General features: G+C 42.3%; 1 protein-coding gene across 5 annotated transcripts in view; it reads right to left on the reverse strand.

The window, feature by feature from the left end:
- The window catches only part of COL4A4 (collagen type IV alpha 4 chain), a 155,847-nt gene that overhangs the window by 25,507 nt on the left and 109,732 nt on the right, over positions 1–20,608 (reverse strand). For all 5 annotated transcript variants that reach the window (XM_070800326.1, XM_070800315.1, XM_070800319.1 and 2 more), the window contains exons 36-41: positions 19,399–19,506; positions 18,716–18,823; positions 4,757–4,828; positions 3,413–3,550; positions 3,206–3,319; positions 1,349–1,504 (exon numbers count right to left, since the gene is read on the reverse strand). In XM_070800326.1, coding sequence (XP_070656427.1) covers positions 1,349–1,504; positions 3,206–3,319; positions 3,413–3,550; positions 4,757–4,828; positions 18,716–18,823; positions 19,399–19,506 — 696 coding nt within the window. The remainder of the gene's footprint in view (positions 1–1,348; positions 1,505–3,205; positions 3,320–3,412; positions 3,551–4,756; positions 4,829–18,715; positions 18,824–19,398; positions 19,507–20,608) is intronic.

Below are 20,608 nucleotides of genomic sequence, written 5' to 3' on the forward strand. Positions count from 1 at the left end.
TTGTGCTTCATCCAGCCCAGCATTTTGCATGATGTACTCTGCAAAAAAGTTAAATAAGCAGGGTGACAATATTCAAGCTTGACATATTCCTTTCCCTATCTGGAACCAGTCTGTTGTTCCATGTCCAGTTCTAACTGTTGCTTCTTGACCTATATACAGGTTTCTCAGGAGGCAGGTAAGAATTTAACAATTTTCCACAGTTTGTTGTGATCCACACGTCAAAGGCTTTGGCGTGGTTGATAAAGCAGAAGTAGATGTTTTTCTGGAACTCTTGCTTTCTTGATGATCCAATGGATGTTGGCAATTTGATCTCTGGTTCCTCTGCCTTTTCTAAATCCAGCTTGAACATCTGGAAGTTCACAGTTCATGTACTGTTGAAGCCTGGCTTGGAGAATTTTGAGCATTACCTTGCTAGCGTGTGCGATGAGTGCAATTGTGCGGTAGTTTGAACATTCTTTGGCATTGCCTTTCTTTGGGATTGGAATGAAAACTGACCTTGTCCAGTCCTGTGGCCACTGCTGAGTTTTCCAAATGTGCTGGCATATTGAGTTCAGCACTTTCACAGCATCATCTTTTAGTATTTGAAATAGCTCAACTGGGATCTTATCACTTCCACTAGCTTTGTTCACAGTGATGCTTCCTAAGGCCCACTTGACTTCGCATTCCCCAAATACTAGCAGTTAAGTAAAACTTAATTAAAATAAATATTTTAGTCTTAAATAGTGGGAGAATTCAGTAGTGGAGACATTTTTGTGAATATAAAAAGGCAAAGTCAGCAGTCTAAAACTGAACTGTCCAATACAGAAGCCACTAACGTGGCTATTAAACAGTTGAAATTGGCAAGGCCGAACTGCGTTATGCTATAAGTTTAAAATACACACCATATTTCACCATCAAAGAGGAGCATCTTATTTGGGAAAGAAACTAGGTTTGTACAACCAGCCCTAATTATCCCTTTGATAAATTATATTTGTTTTATGTTAAAATGTAATAATATTTGAGTATATTATGTCAAACTAGGAAAATCTGTTTCTTTTTACTTTCTAAAATGTGGCTATTACATCTTTTAATTACATATGTAGCTTGCATTAAATTTCTATTGTATAGTTCTTGTCTAGAAGATTATCAAGCATGTCATTAGGGACTAAAGATGAACTTGTGTTTCTTCTTCTTACTTGTCCAACTGTCACCCTCATTTTAGGGTTCTGGGCAAGTTAGGACATTTCGGAAATGTAGTCATTATTGCCATAGGAAATGAGAATCACCTCACAGTGGTGCATACCCCAGACCTGCAAGCCAGATAGGGAAAGTCATCTAGTGCTACTTAAAAGAACTATCACATTCATACCTTTCTGGCCATGTTTTCCATCACATCCTGGGAAGCCCTTGTGTCCTGGAGGGCCTGGTGGGCCCGGGAGACCTGGAGGCCCTGGCAGACCACAGTCTCCTGGTTCTCCTTTCAGAAGGTCGACACTCCCAGGTGGTCCTGGAGGCCCGGGTACTCCTGACCACACGAGTAGGCAAAAAGATTCTTTCAGTCAAAAACAAATGTGCATGCTGGCTGCCTAAGAGCTTCTTAAGGAAAGGAATTTAATTGTTTACAAGCAACGGATGCAAGGAATTAGAATAAGAAGGTCAATAGTATCAGAGGTGAAGCAGTATGTCTCTTGAAGCCCAAGTTGAGAAATGTAAATAGTCTGTTAGTAACTATTAGGACAAAATGAGCTATGCAAAACCTTCCTTCCCTTCAGAGCCATTCCTTTTGGAAGCATCAGTTTGTGACTTTTCTTTGCATCGCCTTCCCGTTGCTTTCATGTGATAGATGGATGGATGGATAGATAGATAATAGATGGATGGGTAAATGGATGGATGGATAAATGAATGGGTGGATGGATAGCTGGATACATGGATGGATAGATGAATGGATGGGTGGATAAATGTATGGATGGGTAAATGGATGGATGGATGGGTAGATGGACGAATGGGTGGATAGATAGATGGATACATGGATGGATGGATAGATGAATAGTTGGATGGATGGTAAATGGATGAATGGATAGATGGATGGGTGGGTGGACAGAGAGACAATAGATTTTTAAGAAAGTCTGACTAGGCTCCTTGGTGGTCCAATGGTTAAGAATCTACCTGTCAGTGCAGGGGACATGGGTTTGATCCCTGGTGAGGGAAGACCCCACATGTCTGTACACCACAACCAAGCCCATGTGTCACAACTAGTGAAGCCCACACACCCTAGAACCGTGCTCTGCAACAAGAGTAGCCCCTGCTCACCGCTACTAGAGAAAGCTCATGCAGCAGCAAAGACACAGTGCAACCAAGAATAAATAAACCAAAAAAACAGAGAGAGAGAGAGAAAATCTGGCTGATGAGAAAGGAATATCCACTCAATTAAATTTAAAATCCTATTTGAAAACCATTGTCTACACATGGTATTTGAGCCCAAGTTCTATTCCTATTTCTAACCTTAGCATATTTTGGGGCATTTCAGTTTTTCATACTGTAAAGCAAAATTACATATTTTTAATCCCACCCCCACTAAAACCTAAAGATTTAAAGGTTTCTGTCTCTCTGGAAGAGTTCTATGAGCTTGTAGGAATATGATTGCCTGCATTTGGTAGAAGGCTGCACTGAGCCACACTCTTGTTCCAACTCCCCAGTCAGCTCTGGTTCAATCTTACTTTGTTAAATATTGACTAGCTAGAGTTCATCCCAGTGAAGTGATAACAGGAACAAAACGTACTGTGAGCAGCACATGAAGAGACTCTGTGTGTGGGTGTGGGTGTGTGTGAGAGAGAGAGAGAGAGAGAGAGAGAGAGAGAGGCAGGGGTCCTGTTATCTCCGGGCTGAAAGAAGTGCTTTATGTGCTGATACTGAGACCAACAGGGATGACGAGACTGCCTCCTGCTGTTCCCTTCTGCACCCTCAAGCTCAGCATCAAGCCAGCGATGGGAAAGACTTGCTCTGTGTCAGAGGTGGTCTGATGGAGTTGAAATAGAAGACTGAGGGGTCTAAATGCTGGTCCTGGGTATGCTCCCCACTGCCCACCCTCCCCCTTTTCCATCTGCCAAGTTGATGGGGCTGCTAACGTGCTTCTACTTGACCATCCTCTCCGCTCCTCCAGCCCAACAGAGCTGGCAAGTGTCTAAGGAAAGCAGCACCACCACCCTTTGCCGTGACTGTCCCATACCTCTTGGACCGTCGGGGCCAGGAGGCCCCTGATCTCCAGGCAGACCCGGGTCTGGAATGTCACCCTTAAGAGCTTTTCCTGGGGCACCTGGAGGACCAGGTGGTCCAGCTCTCCCTGAAGAGGAACGTGTTCAGCTGTTAGTCTCACGACATCTGGGAGGTTTGGATTCAGTTATCGAGGGAAGGGCAAAGCATGCTGCTTTCTTACCTGGGGGTCCTGGGGGACCCAGGGGACCTCTTTCTCCAAAAAGTCCCGGAGGAGAAATTCCTGGGTTCCCGGGGTCTCCTGTCTCCCCTTTAGGGCCGGGCATTCCCACTGGACCTGGGGGGCCCATTTCATGCGAACCTTAATGAGGAAAACAGCATTAGCACTGCATCTTCTCCTGGTGTGTCCCTGGCATGGAGGCTGGAAAGGAACTGCTTCCCAATGGGCACAGGACAGGAAAGGAGCACATTCTGCTGAGACCAACATTGTCCACAAGAGCGATCCGAGTGGCTGCAGTCTTTCGGGGGTCACTGTCCCCTCTCTTACGACCCATCACACCTGTCCAGCGTAGCTCTGATTTATTTTTATAACTGTTTCCCAGATTTAAAAACACAACCGCTTAGTGACAATACCAACCCTTCAACCTCTACAATGGTTAAGAGTGAAACGAATGAGATGGAACAGTAAGTGATTGTGAATAAACTGGCTTGACATTTAAGATGGACACTGGAAAATAAACAGAACCATCATGCAGTTTCACGTTGAAAAGGCAGAACTGCACTGGTTTCTTGGAGAGGGCACACATTTTACCAGACGATTTGGAAGAGCCAATAAAAATCCTAAGTGACCTAAATGACGTCTTGATCTTCCAAACCGTATAAACGTATATACGTATAAACGTATATATATATAAACCCATTTATATATATAAATCCCCAACCACAGATCCAAACCCAGCCACACAACAATTCGGTCCTTTTCTCACTATCTCACACATATGCAAGTCTCATTCCAGCTACCTGGTCTGATTGCAAGCTCTTTTTCTGAGAAACGAATGCAACCAACGTGAATTCTATTCAAATAACAGAACAAGCTAAGATGTTGATGATTAGCCTATTTGTGGCATCAAAAATAACAGCAATTTGTTCAGGTAATTTGTGTTCACAGCAGGCCACTGAAGGATGCTGAAGTACTAATTAGACCCACGTGGTTGTACTTGGCATGACAACACATAAAACAATACTCCAGTATCCTGACTATTTACTTGTTATTCATAACATTTTGAAACCTAGCTCCACCTAAGTGATTATGCAGAATATTTTTAATAGGTAGTCACAAGCAGTATCAACAATAGGCACCGTTAACCCACCATTCCTGCTTAAATTGGGCTTTCTCAAGTGCCTGTTTGATAAGTCATCATCAAAACTAGAAACAGTTCCAACACGGTGAATCGAAGCTAAACCAGTGTCTCAGTTTCGCACCTGTATCTTGTGAAGGGAGGAAACATGAGTGGACTCTCATGGTTCATTAATGGCTGTTCAGCCTCTTGCAAAGGTTCTCTCTTACCTGAAGCGCCTTTGCTGCCTTTCTGACCCTTCAAACCATGCAGGCCGTTCAGGCCGGGCGACCCAGAGGGACCTGAAACACATCACACGTCTGTGACCCACAGGGGAAGACCGTCCATTCACATTCTCTGACTGTACCTCGCACGCACGGTCCAGGGGAAGGTTAACTGACGGGGACCCACAAATTCTTTAGGTGGGAACCATGAGACCTCACCATCTAAACATCACTAGGAAGGCAGAATCCACGCCAGTGGTCATCGCTAAACACGGTCATGTGATGGATGTTTTCTGTTAACATAGACTGCTTAATATATACCTTTATATATTATATATTTAAATATTCTTTCCCATTATGGCAGACTTCTCTGGTGGCTCAGACGATAAAGCATCTGTCTACCATGTGGGAGACCTGGGTTCGATCCCTGGGTCGGGAAGTTCCCTGGAGAAGGAAATGGCAACCCACTCCAGTACTCTTGCCTGGAAAATTCCATGGACCATGGACGGAGGAGCCTGGTGTCCATGCGGTCGCAAAGAGTCGGACACGACTGAGTGACTTCACTTTCTTTCTTCCCCATTATGGTTTATTATAGTGAAAGTGAAAGTGTTAGTGGCTCAGTCATGTCCGACTCTTTGTGACCCCATGGACTATATAGCCTGCCAGGCTCCTCTGTCCATGGAATTCTGCAGGCAAGAATACTGGAGTGGGTAGCCATTCCCTTCTCCAGGGGATCTTCCTGGCCCAGGGATCAAACCACTGTCTCTTGTACTGCAGGCAGATTCATTACCATTAGAGCCATCAGGGAAGTATATATATATAGTAAATTTTTTCCCATTATTCTTTATCATAGGATATTTAGTATAGCTCTCTGTGCTATAGAGTAGGACCTTGTTGTTTGTCCATTCTATATATAACATCTTGCATCTGCTAACCCAACCTCCCACTCCATCCTTAACTTGGCATATATCCTAACACATAACTTTATTTTTTCATAATGTGTTTTTTTTTAATGTGGACCATTTTTAAAGTCTTTATTGAATTTGTTACAATATTTCTTGTGTGTTATGTTTTTGGCTGCGAGGGATGTGGGATCTTAGCTCTCCGACTGGGGCCTGGACTTGCACCCACTGCAATGGATGGTGAGGTCTTAACCACTGGACCGCCAGGGAACGAAGGCTCCCTTTCTTGGGTTTTAGCACAGTTCTGTTAGTTTCTGACCATATCATGAATCTCTCTTTCTCTCTTTCTAGACAGATACAGTCTAGAATTACTGAATCTTGGCATAGGAAATGACCTCCAACTTTACAACAAAAAAGTCATTCTAGATAAGGAAGAGATTGGGTGGGAGTAAACCCCTGCTTCCCTCCTCCCATGCCCACAATCTTCCCTTTCCACCACAGTCTGCATATTTGAATTTCATCACAATCTACCTGGATAAATGTAGTAAGACAGCAAGGGCAGGTCTGAGGCACGCTGAGGAATACATGTCCTGCTGATGTTTTGAGCACCGTGCCATTCAGAGAGAAGAGGCCTGCAGCTCAAACGTGGCTGCCGCCATTTCTCTGCCACCAATTCTGTCAAAGAGAACCTCTCTGATGCCTCTTTACAGAAACAAATTTATTTCATGATGATCACTGAGAACTCCATTCTCTGTAACTGGATAGATCTCACTGATGCCTGCATCTCCTTCCAGAACTTTCTGTCAGATGTCACTAAGGAGCCATCTACTAATCTGATGCGTGCACTTGGTCACTCAGTTGTGTCTAACTCTTTGCAACCCCGTGAACTGGAACCTGACAGGCTCCTCTGCCTGTGGAATTTTCAGGCAAGAATACTGGAGTGGGTTCCCATTTCTACTCCAGGGGATCTTCTCAACCCAGGGATCGAGCCTGGGTCTCTTGTGTCTCCTGCATTGGCAGGTGGATTCTTTACCTAGCACCACTTCAGTTCAGTTCAGTTCAGTCGCTCAGTCATGTCTGACTCTTTGTGACCCCATGAATCGCAGCACGCCAGGCCTCCCTGTCCATCACCAACTCCCGGAGTTCACTCAGACTCACGTCCATCGAGTCAGTGATGCCACCCAGTCATCTCATCCTCTGTTGTCCCCTTCTCCTCCTGCCCCCGAGCCCTCCCAGCATCAGAGTCTTTTCCAATGAGTCAACTCTTCGCATGAGGTGGCCAAAGTACTGGAGTTTCAGCTTTAGCATCAGTCCTTCCAAAGAAATCCCAGGGCTGATCTCCTTCAGAATGGACTGGTTGGATCTCCTTGCAGTCCAAGGGACTCTCAAGAGTCTTCTCCAACACCACAGTTCAAAAGCATCAATTCTTCGGTGCTCAGCTTTCTTCACAGTCCAACTCTCACATCCATACATGACCACAGGAAAAACCATAGCCTTGACTAGACGAACCTTTGTTGGCAAAGTAATGTCTCTGCTTTTGAATATGCTATCTAGATTGGTCATAACTTTCCTTCCAAGGAGTAAGCGTTTTTTAATTTCATGGCTGCAGTCACCATCTGTAGTGATTTTGGAGCCCCCCAAAATAAAGTCTGACACTGTTTCCACTGTTTCCCCATCTATTTCCCATGAAGTGGTGGGACTGGATGCCATGATCTTCGTTTTCTGAATGTTGAGCTTTAAGCCAACTTTTTCACTCTCCGCTTTCACTTTCATCAAGAGGTTTTTTAGTTCCTCTTCACTTTCTGCCATAAGGGTGGTGTCATCTGCATATCTGAGGTTATTGATATTTCTCCTGGCAATCTTGATTCCAGCTTGTGCTTCTTCCAGCCCAGCGTTTCTCATGATGTACTCTGCATATAAGTTAAATAAACAGGGTGACAATATACAGCCTTGAGGAACTCCTTTTCCTATTTGGAACCAGTCTGTTGTTCCATGTCCAGTTCTAACTGTTGCTTCCTGACCTGCATACAAATTTCTCAAGAGGCAGATCAGGTGGTCTGGTATTCCCATCTCTTTCAGAATTTTCCACAGTTTATTGTGATCCACACAGTCAAGGGCTTTGGCATAGTCAACAAAGCAGAAATAAATGTTTTTCTGGAACTCTCTTGCTTTTTCCATGATCCAGCGGATGTTGGCAATTTGATCTCTGGTTCCTCTGCCTTTTCTAAATCCAGCTTGAGCATCAGGAAGTTCACGGTTCACATATTGCTGAAGCCTGGCTTGGAGAATTTTGAGCATTACTTTACTAGCATGTGAGATGAGTGCAATTGTGTGGTAGTTTGAGCAGTCTTTGGCATTGCCTTTCTTTGGGATTGGAATGAAAACTGGCCTTTTCCAGTCCTGTGGCCACTGCTGAGTTTTCCAAATGTGCTGGCATATTGAGTGCAGCACTTTCACAGCATCATCTTTCAGGATTTGGAATAGCTCAACTGGAATTCCATCACCTCCACTAGCTTTGTTCGTAATGATGCTTTCTAAGGCCCACTTGACTTCACATTCCAGGATGTCTGGCTCTAGGTCAGTGTATGTGTTATATGACATAAATATATAGATTTGTAGGAAGGAAGTAAAGGGAAGCAGGGACAGAGGGAGGGAACAGACAGGTTACTAATCTGTACAGAACATCCCTGGCTGCTGAGTCTTCTGCCCAGAGCTCCACACACATCCCACTGATGGATGTGGGAGAAGAATCTTCTCAGCCCCTGGCCAAGCCTGGTAACCTTCCCACTACATTAGTGGATTTCCCATCCAGAAGCTGTTCTTTCTCACCTAAGGCTAAAAGCCCCTCAGAGCACAGTCAGGCATTCATTCAGTTTAGGTCATAGCCCTTAAAATTGTGATAATCGCATCTTTGCTTATGACCTACACAGAGAAGTGCCCTCAGCAACTCCCATGACACTTACAGAGCACCCTCTAGGCCCTTCGGCCCAACCTATCCCACTCTGTATAGCAGTCCTGTCTGTGGTGACTGGTTGGCTTTGGGTAAATTAATTGAGTGCAAGATCAGATCTTATTACTCCTTCTATTCCTGCACTTAGCATATATCCTGACACACAGTAGGTGCTCAATAAATGTTTGTTGAGTGAGTGAGTGAATGAATGAGGAAATGACCAAGTCTAGAACAAGGAGGGTGAGGGACTGAACAGGGGGAGTTGTTGTTTATTGCTAAGTCATGTCCAACTCTTTGTGACCCTATGAACTGCAGCATGCCAGGCTTCCCCGTCCTTGACTATCTCCCAGAGTTTGCTTTAACTGATGCCCATTAGGTTGATGATACAATCCAACCATTTCATCCTCTGCTGTCCCCATTCTCCTCCTGCCCTCAATCTTTCCCAGCATTGGGGTCTTTTCCAGTAAGTCAACTCTTCCCATCAGATGGCCAAAGTATTGGAACTTCGTCTTCAACATCAGTCCTTCTAATGAATATTCAGGGTTGATTTCCTTTAGGATTGACTGGTTTGACCTCCTTGCAGTCCAAGAGACTCTCAAGAGTCTTCTCCAGCAATTCAAAAGGATCTGTTCTTTGGCACTCAGCCTTTTTGATAGTCCAACTCTCACATCCATACATGACTACTGAAAAAACCACAGCTTTGACTATTCGGACCTTTGTTAGCAAAGTGATGTCTCTGCTTTTTAATATGCTGTCTAGGTTTGTCAGAGTTTTTCTTCCAAGGAGCAAGTGTCTTTTAATTTCACAGCTGCAGTCACCGTCCACAGTAATTTTAGAGCCCACAAATCTACCACTGTTTCCACTTTTTCCCCTTCTATTCGCCATGAAGTGATGGGACTGGATGCCATGATCTTAGTTTTTTGAATGTCGTGTTTTAAGACAGCTTTTTCATTCTCTTTTTTTACCTTCATCAAGAAGCTCTTTAGTTCCTGTTTGCTTTCTGTCATTAAAGTAGTATCATCTGCATATCTAAGGCTGTTGATATTTCTCCTAGCGAACTTGATTCCAGCCCAGCATTTCACATGATGTGCTCTGCATATAAGTGAAATAATCAATATACAGCGTTGACATATTCCTTTCCCAATTTGGAACCAGTCCATTGTTCCATGTCTTGACCTGCATACAGTTTTCTCAGGAGACAGGTGAGGTGGTCTGGTATTCCCATCCCTTTAAGAATTTTCCAGTTTGTTGTGATCCACACAGTCAAAGGCTTTAATGTAGACAATGAAACAGAAGCAGATGTTTTTCTGGAATTCCCTTGTTTTCTCTATGATCTAGCAAATGTTGTCCCTTTGATCTCTGGTTCCTCTGCCCTTTCTAAGTCGAGCCTGTACATCTGGAATTTCTCAGATCACATGACTGAAGCCCAGCTTGAAGGATTTTGAGCATTACCTTACTAGTATGCAAAATGAGCGCAATTGTACAGTAGTTGGAACATTGTTTGGCACTGCACACAATTTGGCATTCCAGATTTCTTTGGAATTGGAATGAAAACTAACCTTTTCCAGTGTTGTGGACACTGCTGAGTTTTCTAAATTTGCTGACATATTGAGTGCAGCACTTTGACAGCATCATCTTTTAGGATTGTAATCAAGGAGGGTGAGGGATTGAACGGGGTGAGAGAAAGCTATAAAAAAGAGTGAACTCCAATCTCTGTTTGCATGTAACATTTTTCATTGATAGATTTATAGGATGAGTCAGATTGGGGGAAGTTAATGTGTATATAAATAATTCAAGCACTCATTATTATTTCTTCATTAAGGTAAGTCCTCTGTAGACTTCTTATTGGAAGATGGAACAGTTCGTTGGTTCCACTTTATTTTTTATCAATACTGCAAACAGTTATTCTATTTTAAAATCTAAACATTACATTGGTACAAATGAGCCATATTCTCTCAGAACCAGAAAGGGGGGAGTGCACCCCCATTTTCCCCAAAGCTCTTATTTCCTAACCACTTTTATCAGGTCTAGCTGAGCTTATTTTTCAATTCCCTTTTCTACTTATGAGCAAATGTTTCAAGTTTGCACCAAAAGAACACACAGACCTTCTTCATCTGCCAAATCTGGATATTTATTGCCATCTATCTGAAACGATAATACATTTTTTGAGACTACTCTGCTATTTCAATGTGTTTTGATCTCCAGCTTAAGCCACTGAGATTGATGGCTTGGGGACTTGGCTGGGGGTGGAATGTCTCAACTCCTGCCAACTCTCTATTGTCACATCAACACGTCCAAATCCTGCTCTGTCACAGTTTCAGCCTCTCGCCATTGTTGAACTGGCCAACCCTTATCTGACCCAATGTTATCTTTCTAAATTGAATGCAGCTACATCTGGGTAGGGTTTTAAGGGCAATTTTTCCTTTTTTTACTGAAAGCTTTTTATCCATCCCATCTCTAAATCAGAAAGTTGTTCATGCATAAAATACATACAGGGCAGATGAGAGGCAATTAGGCTCACAAAACACAGTCCTCGGTAATGAGGCTTTTTTTAATTCACCTCTCTGGTCATCCTCCGGCTTAACAACCATCATTTAAGGCTGCATATCGCTGCACACACAGGCGAGGGCGTTCTCTGGTCGGAGAATCTGATCTCATCTCCCAACTGTAAGCACAGTTAAAGCTTCCATCTCTGTGAGCCAGCAGACTCGTGACTGGATGCCCACTCGGAGATTTTCTTCTGTTGTCAAACTGAAAATGCTTCCCTATCCCCAGGAACCTTTCACAGTTTATGCCATTAATAGGGTGACCAACTTGCCCTTGCCCGCTGGTGCCTTGCCTAGGTCTAGCACGTGAATCCTGTGTTCTGAGCACCTGCCCTGGCCAAGACAAGGCGGGACAGCTGGTCACCCTAACTTGAAAGCTGCTGGGAAAGAGACCTTTGTTTGAGCCTCTAGGTAATAGATGAACAAAGTGGAAAACTTAGCAAAACAGATTCTGAAATCTCCTTTAATTCAGAAAATACATGAGTGCCTACTTAGGCAATGCACAAGAGCCTAAGATAGGGCCCCCTAACCTTGGAGCTTCAGACCCCAAATGTGCTTGGTGACAGGCACTGAGGAGACACAGGACTGAGAAAGAAACCATCCCTGACTTGACAGAACAATCAGGCAGTTGCCTCAAGAGTGGTAAATGCTGCGGGGCAGGGTCAAGGAGGGGGCGCTAGTTGTAAAAAGGGAGGATGTTTCTGATTTTCACAGCTGTGAGGTGCCGGCCTGTCTGTGCTGATAAAAGACATCTCTAGGTGCTTTGTTCTTATGAAACAGTTTACTTGCCATCAACCAAAATAACCCAGCCCACATTCTTCACATGCTCTCATGCCAAAGCTTATTATTTTAGGCTTCTATTATTACAGTCTCCTATGGGGCTTCCCAGGTGGCTCCGTGGTAAAGAATCTGCCTACAATGCCACAGATGCAGGCTGGATCCCTAGGTCAGGAAGATCCCCTAGAGAAGGAAATGGCAACACATTCCAATATTCTTGCCTGGGAAATCCCATGGACAGAAGAGCCTGGTGGGCTACAGTCCATGGGATGGCAAAGAGTTGGACACAACTTAACAACTAAACAACAGCAATGATGAATGCCTATCTAGGAATTGAGCATATATAGATACTGGAAGTCTGAGCACCAAGCTATTTTTACCTATGTTGAAGTGAAAGTTTAAATCTGATGGAATATAAGCAGGACTCAGAATCCATATGGCCTGTTCTAGTAGAGCAAACAACTTGGAGTTAGCAGCTGGTTTGTTCAAACAAGATAATCAGTCCCCTTGACTTATTTAGAACATACTTCAAATATTTAGTTTCTCGGTTCAAAGCATTTCTGCCAGAGTGTGTTTCATTTTTCTATCAGCATGATAAATGACAGCAATGGATTTATATTGTAGACGTTTTCATTCCTAAGAATGTATTTCACTGTTTTGTGGATTTTAAAAAAAAAGACTGGTTGTTCACTGGGCTGTTTGCAGGGAAACAGTGTCCCCGCGTGGCCAGGAAACATCACTGCAGCGTCCATCTGTACACTGTGGTGTACATTTGGCTCAATTCACTCATTTCCTCACTCCTCCTCTTAGCAAACTTGTTTCATAGCACCGAATTATGATGTCATTGGAGATAATTTTGTTATTTGATCAAACTCACTAGCTATCAAGTTTTTGAATAACCTATCATACTGAAATGGACTGGAATGGGTGAATTTAACTCAGATGACCATTATGTCTACCACTGCAGGCAGGAATACCTTAGAAGAAATGGAGTAGCCATCATGGTCAACACAAGAGTCCGAAATGCAGTACTTGGATGCAATCTCAAAAACGACAGAATGATCTCTGTTCATTTCCAAGGCAAACCATTCAATATCACAGTAATCCAAGTCTATGCCCCAACCAGTAACACTGAAGAAGTTGAACGGTTCTATGAAGACCTACAAGACCTTTTAGAACTAACACCCCCCAAAAAAGTCCCTTTCATTATAGGGGACTGGAATGCAAAAGTAGGAAGTCAAGAAACACCTGGAGTAACAGGCAAATTTGGCCTTGGAATATGGAATGAAGCTGGGCAAAGACTAATAGAGTTTTGCCAAGAAAATGCACTGATCATAACAAACACCCTCTTCCAACAACACAAGAGAAGACTCTACACATGGACATCACCAGATGATCAACACTGAAATCAGACTGATTATATTCTTTGCAGCCATAGATGGAGAAGCCCTATACAGTCAGCTAAAACAAGACCAGGAGCTGACTGTGGCTCAGATCATGAACTCCTTATTGCCAAATTTAGACTTAAATTGAAGAAAGTAGGGAAAACCATTCAGGTATGACCTAAATCAAATCCCTTATGATTATACAGTGGAAGTGAGAAATAGATTTAAGGGACTAGATCTGATAGATAGAGTGCCTGATGAACTATGGACTGAGGTTCATGACATGGTACAGGAGACAGGGATCAAGACCATCCGCATGGAAAAGAAATGCAAAAAAGCAAAATGGCTGTCTGAGGAGGCCTTACAAATAGCTGTGAAAAGAAGAGAAGTGAAAAGCAAAGGAGAAAAGGAAAGATATAAACATCTGAATGCAGAGTTCCAAAGAATAGCAAGAAGAGATAAGAAAGCCTTCTTCAGCGATCAATGCAAAGGAATAGAGGAAAACAACAGAATGGGAAAGACTAGGGATCTCTTCAAGAAAATCAGAGATACCAGAGGAACATTTCATGCAAGGATGGGCTCGATAAAGGACAGAAATGGTATGGACCTAACAGAAGCAGAAGATATTAAGAAGGGATGGCAAGAATACACAGAAGAACTATACAAAAAAGATCTTCATGACCAAGATAATCATGATGGTGTGATCACTCACCTAGAGCCAGACATTCTGGAACGTGAAGTCAAGTGGGCCTTAGAAAGCATCACTACGAACAAAGCTAGTGGAGGTGATGGAATTCCAGTTGAGCTATTTCAAATCCTGGAAGATGATGCTGTGAAAGTGCTGCACTCAATATGCCAGCACATTTGGAAAACTCAGCAGTGGCCACAAGATTGGAAAAGGTCAGTTTTCATTCCAATCCCAAAGAAAGGCAATGCCAAAGACTGCTCAAACTACCACACAATTGCACTCATCTCACACACTGGTAAAGTAATGCTCAAAATTCCCCAAGCCAGGCTTCAGCAATATGTGAACCGTGAACTTCCAGATGTTCAAGCTGGTTTTAGAAAAGGCAGAGGAACCAGAGATCAAGTTGCCAACATCCACTGGATCATTGAGAAAGCAAGAGAGTTCCAGAAAAACATCTATTTCTGCTTTATTGACTATGCCAAAGCCTTTGACTGTGTGGATCACACAGATCACAATAAACTGTGGAAAATTCTGAAAGAGATGGGAATACCAGACCACCTGATTTGCCTCTTGAGAAGCCTATATGCAGGTCAGGAAGCAACAGTTAGAACTGGACATGGAACAACAGACTGGTTCCAAATAGGAAAAGGAGTTCCTCAAGGCTGTATATTGTCACCCTGCTTATTCAACTTCTATGCAGAGTACATCATGAGAAACGCTGGGCTGGAAGAAGCACAAGCTGGAATCAAGATTGCCAGGAGAAATATCAATAACCTCAGATATGCAGATGATACCACCTTTATGGCAGAAAGTGAAGAGGAACTAAAAAGCCTCTTGAAAGTGAAAGTAGAGAGTGAAAAAGTTGGCTTAAAGCTCAACATTCAGAAAACGAAGATCATGGCATCTGGTCCCATCACTTCATGGGAAACAGATGGGGAAACAGTGGAAATAGTGTCAGACTTTATTTTTGGGGGCTCCAAAATCACTGCAGATGGTAACTGTAGCCATGAAATTAAAAGACGCTTACTCCTTGGAAGGAAAGTTATGACCAACCTAGATAGCATATTGAAAAGCAGAGACATTACTTTGCCAACAAAGGTCCATCTAGTCAAGGCTATGGTTTTTCCAGTGGTCATGTATGGATGTGAGAGTTGGACTGTGAAGAAAGCTGAGCACCGAAGAATTGATGTTTTTGAACTGTGGTGTTGGAGAAGACTCCTGAGAGTCCCTTGGACTGCAAGGAGATCCAACCAGTCCATTCTGAAGGAGATCAGCCCTGGGATTTCTTTGGAAGGAATGATGCTAAAGCTGATACTCCAGTACTTTGGCCACCTCATGCGAAGAGTTGACTCATTGGAAAAGACTCTGACGCTGGGAGGGATCGGGGGCAGGAGAAGGGGACGACAGAGGATGAGATGGCTGGATGGCATCACTGACTCGATGGACGTGAGTCTGAGTGAATTCCAGGAGTTGGTGATGGACAGGGAGGCCTGGCGTGCTGCAATTTATGGGGTCACAAAGAGTCGGACACGACTGAGCGACTGAACTGAACTGAACTGAATCATACTGAAGCTATGTGGTAAGTGCAAATGAATTCAAGGAAAGGAAGAATCAACAATCACAACATGAGCCTTGTCATTTTAGTCAAGCTGAGTGTATAAAATGGCACCAGGGCTTCCCTGGTGGCTCAGATGGTAAATAATCTGCCTGCAATGCAGTCTACCTGGGTTTGATCCCTGGGTCGGGAAGATCTCCTGGAGAAGGGAATGGCAAACCACTCCAGTATTCTGGCCTGGAGAAATCCATGGACAGAGGAGCCTGGTGAGCTACAGTCTATGGAGTTGCAAAGAGTCAGACACTACTTAGCAACTGACATTTTCGATTTTCAGGACACTTGAAAATCCTTGCCATTTTACTATAGTAGGAGGGTAGGAAGAAGTGGAGATTCCATAGAAGTAAAACAATGGAAATATTTTCTTCTGGTTCTTTACCAACTTAGTCTTTTAAACACTCAAAAAGGCATCAGAGAATACCCCAACAGAGTTGTAGGGTTTGTCAGTGACAGGAAACAGCCACAGTAATCAGAGAAACTCTTAAAATAACAAAATTATTTTGCTTGGAATCCTAAATTTACCACCAGTCACTGCATTTCACATTACTAAAAAGGCCATTGAAGAGGAAGAAGAACAGTGCAAAGATATCTTATCTCTGTACTGGTGATGTGAGCTTGCCCTGCTCTAGTTATTTGGCTGCATAGAAATACATAAGTGTATACCAGATCTTCAAAATAAACAACTTCCCTCTATCTATCTGACAAATGAAGAGGTGAGAGTGTAGAAAAATGTTACTTAGATTTTCAAAACAATAAACTCAGTGAGCCCAAAAGAAGGGATTTCCAGTTCTTCTAGGAGGAAGTACTCTTTATTTTACCAAAATTTACTGTACTTATGAGACAACTAAGGATTTCTCAGGTGCTACTGGTAAAGAACCTGCCTACCAAAGCAGGAGACCCAAGTTCCATCCCTGGGTCGGGAAGATCCCCTGGAGGAGGGTAGGGAAACCCACTCCAGTGTTCTTGCCTGGAGAGTCCCATGGACAGAGGAGCCTGGTGGGCTACAGTCTATGGGGTCGCAAAGAGACATAACTGAAGTGCCTAAGCACACACGCACACATATAAGCCAACAAACAGAAGTGGAAAGAAAAGGGAGGAAGGAGATAGAGGGGTCTTGGTTACAGAGATCTACCAAGTAAGGCTTGACCCTTCAACTGTTGACGGAGGTGAAGACAGACTCTCAACTTCATAGCTACTCATTCAGTTGTTCATTCTTCCACTTCTCCATTAATTAAATAATTAATTGTATTTATTCACAAAAATAAATTTATAAATTGTAATTTTAATTTATATATATATTTACATTTTATTTATTTTTATAAATAAACACAATAAACCAACCAACAGACTTACTAGGAATCTGCTTGTACCAAGGATATAAAAAATAATTCTTAAAATTAAAAAGCTACTATATGATTCTGCAATCCCACTCCTGAGCATATACCTGGAGAAAACCATAATTTGAAAAGATACATGCATCCCAGTGTTCACTGAAGCACTATTTACAATAGCCAAGACATGGAAGCAGCCAAATGTCCACCAACAGATAAATGGATAAAGAAGATGTGTATACATATATACAGTGAAATATTACTCAGCCATTAAAAAAGAATGAAATAATGCCATTGGCAGCAACATAGATCAACCTAGAGAATATCATATTAAGTGAAGTAAGCCAGACAGTGAAAGACAAATATTATATGATAATGCTTATATGTAGTAATCAAAAAAAAATGATACAAATGAACTTATATACAAAACAGAAATAGAGGAGGGGACATATGTACACCTATGGCTGATTCATGTTGATGTATGGAAGAAACCAACACAATATTGGAAAGCAATTGTCCTCCAATTAAAAATAAATAAATTATATTTTTTAAAAATAGAAATAGAATATAGAAAACAAACTTATGGTTATAGAAAACAAATTAATGGTTTCCAAAGGAGAAATGGGGGGAGGGATAAATTAGGAGTTTGGGATTAACATATACACAATACTATATATAATATAATCAACAAGGACCTATGTATAGCACAGGAAGCTAATATCAATATTTTGTAATAACCTATATGGGAAAAGAATATGAAAAAATAGATATACATGTATATATGATTGAATCACCTAAAACTAAGACAACACTGTAAATGAACTATAGTTCAATTCTTAAAAATGATTCTTGGTTTTTAAAAAAGCTTATATTCTGGGATTTCCCTGGCAGTACACTGGTTAGGACTCCACGCGTCCAGTGCAAGGGGCAAGAGGTTGATCCCTGGTTGGGGAACTAGGACCCCACATGCCTCGTGGTGTGGGCAAAAAGTTTAAAAACTTTTTAAAATAAAAAAAAACTAAACATTACATTCTGCTTGGTGAGAAAGACCTCTAAACAAAAACAAATGTGGTACAATGTAAGTATTTTGCTAGAGGTATACAAAAAGTACCACGGAAAAAAATATTTTTTCTACAGTGAAAGAAAAGGACTGAAAAGGAATTAGTGCCATGGATGAATGGAGGGGTATGAGACTTTTTTATATATATTCTATTCTACTCTATTCCACAAGACCTATATTATAACCAATCTACTACACTTTTAAAGGGATAAAAACTTAACCAGGACAAAAACATTTCTTCATCAAAGATAATGAACATGGGTTCCTCCTTCACCATAGCATCTTATTCTTTTCTCTTCCTTCTACTTTTCACAGTTGGCAAATACACATTTAATACCTGTATCCCCTTCTAAACTGTGAACTCCATGAAGGCAGGAACTATGTCCGTCTTCGTCAACATTATGTGCCTAGTGTCTAACAGAGAAACCTAGGACACAAGAGCTTGATTCTCTGGGGTGAGCATAAATGCAAAGGCTCAAAAATTATGGAAAACAATGGGAGAAATGTCCTAAAAAATGAGCATCATTTTGGTAGAGCCGGTCAGGAGACCAGGCCAGTGCTGCCTGAGTAAGAAAGAAAAGGAGGTGTCCACAGGCATCCCGGAAAAAAGGGGGACCCCAGAGCATGTCCCTGGGGTGCAAGAGAGGCACTCTGAACTTGTGGGAGCATCATTGGCTAGAACTTTCTGAGGGGTCAGGGTTCCTTCTGACTTACCTTTTATTCCTGGAAGACCTGGTGCTCCTGGGTCCCCCAGGACGCCTCTTGGTCCAGGATCCCCCACTTCTCCTGGGGGTCCCTGCAGCCCAGGCCCCCCTGGACTACCTGAGGACAACAGAGAGGTTTTGCAGGCATCCAGGTGATATACAAGTTTCATTAACTTGGGAGACAATCTATATTTTTAATATATGGGTCCCTGGGATATTGTTTTATTACTTTTTCTTCCTTAACCTCCTAGTTTTAATCTCAAGAGGAGAAAATACATTTCAGATTAAAGTTGCCAATTTTGATTTGAAATTTTCACTTGGTTCTGAATTGGCAGGAGGAGGAGCCATTGAAATGTGGTGTTGAATGGGTGAGGTTTGTCTGAAGGCTAAAGAAGAGGAAACCAGCTTCGTGAATGGAAGAGGCCTCAGGGAAGGCTGGAGAGGAGCTTTTATCTGTCAGCCCATCACTTTGCACCTGGCATCCTCCTTGGATGGAGACAGGTCTGTCTTCATCTGTTCCCAGACCAACCCAGGGAGATCAGTCTATCTCCAACTTAGGGGTCAGGGATAGGTATGTTTAAGTGACTTGTCCAGAGTCACAGGTCTGGGAAATGGCAGAGCCAGCTCTGTACCAGTCTAAAAGACAAGAGCTAGATGAGTGCCCGGGAAGTCTCCAGGAGCCTTTCAAGTTACCTGGACATCCTGTTGGTCCAGACAAGCCAGGAGGTCCTGGCCTTCCGGGTGGTCCTCCAGGACCTTGAGCACCGGGCAAGCCCTGCTCTCCAGATGCTCCCAAACGTCCTAAAGAAAGAAGGATCGAACATCTGAGTAGTGGCAGTTGCTCTCCAAAGCAGTGAATCTATGAAACCTCCAGTTTCAGCTCTTTCTTTTCTACTCTTACTTTTACATACATACAATTTTTCTATTGAAAAGATAACATATAGGAAAAATGGAAAACAAAACACCTATAATCCCACCAACTTAACACAGTATTTCATATGTATAACACTGTGCAAATAAGGCCTCCAATTTTATATTCTGATTTTTAATTAGCATTGTATCATAAGTAATCTTCCAAGCTTCATATCATTTTCCTAATTATTGTTTTGAAACAACGGGCTGATAGCTTATTGAGTTAACCCTAGTTAAATTAATTAATTTTCTCTACTATTGGCCATCTGAGTTATTTCTAACTCTTACTGTTATGCATAATGATCTTTATATATTTTCAATCAGTTTTTTTTCTCCTATTAAATTGTTTCCTTAAGAAAAATTCCTCGGAGTAGAATTTTTAGGTAAGAGAGTCTGATATTTTGGTTGTTTTTAATGCATTTTTAAGGGCTGAAGTATTTTAAAGTAAATCACAGACATCATGGAATTTCATCCCTAAATATCTCAGGAGGTATGTCTGAAAACATAAGAACATTTTCCTATGTGGCCAAAATAACATCATCACAGCCAAGAAAATTAATCATGTTCAATACTCATTCCATGCTTGAGTTGCCTCAATTGTCCTCTTAATGTCCTTCACAGCTGCTTTGTCCTCACTGGGTCCCCTTCCAGAACCACATATTACATCTGGTGGATACATCTACTAGGTTAAAAAAAAAAAAAATCGACCATGGTCCTCTTCTCAGGACGTGACATGCTAAAGAGAAAGGCTCAGCTGCTTTTAGTGTTCAAGAACAGACCCCTCAGCATTTGGTTCTTGAAAGAGGTTGCCTAGTGGTTTTGGATAAAGTCTCCATCAACTCACATCACCACACGTAACCCACCCACAGCCCCACAACTCCGAGAGCATAGCATGTGCTCACTGAAGACTTTTCAGTTTTTGGATTTGTTTTCTTGCTAATCTAGTAAGAATGAAATGATACTTCAGACTCTAAGTCATATTTGATTACTA

The sequence above is a fragment of the Bos indicus genome, chromosome 2 (genome assembly GCF_029378745.1).
Source record: "Bos indicus isolate NIAB-ARS_2022 breed Sahiwal x Tharparkar chromosome 2, NIAB-ARS_B.indTharparkar_mat_pri_1.0, whole genome shotgun sequence".
Lineage (NCBI taxonomy): Eukaryota > Metazoa > Chordata > Mammalia > Artiodactyla > Bovidae > Bos > Bos indicus.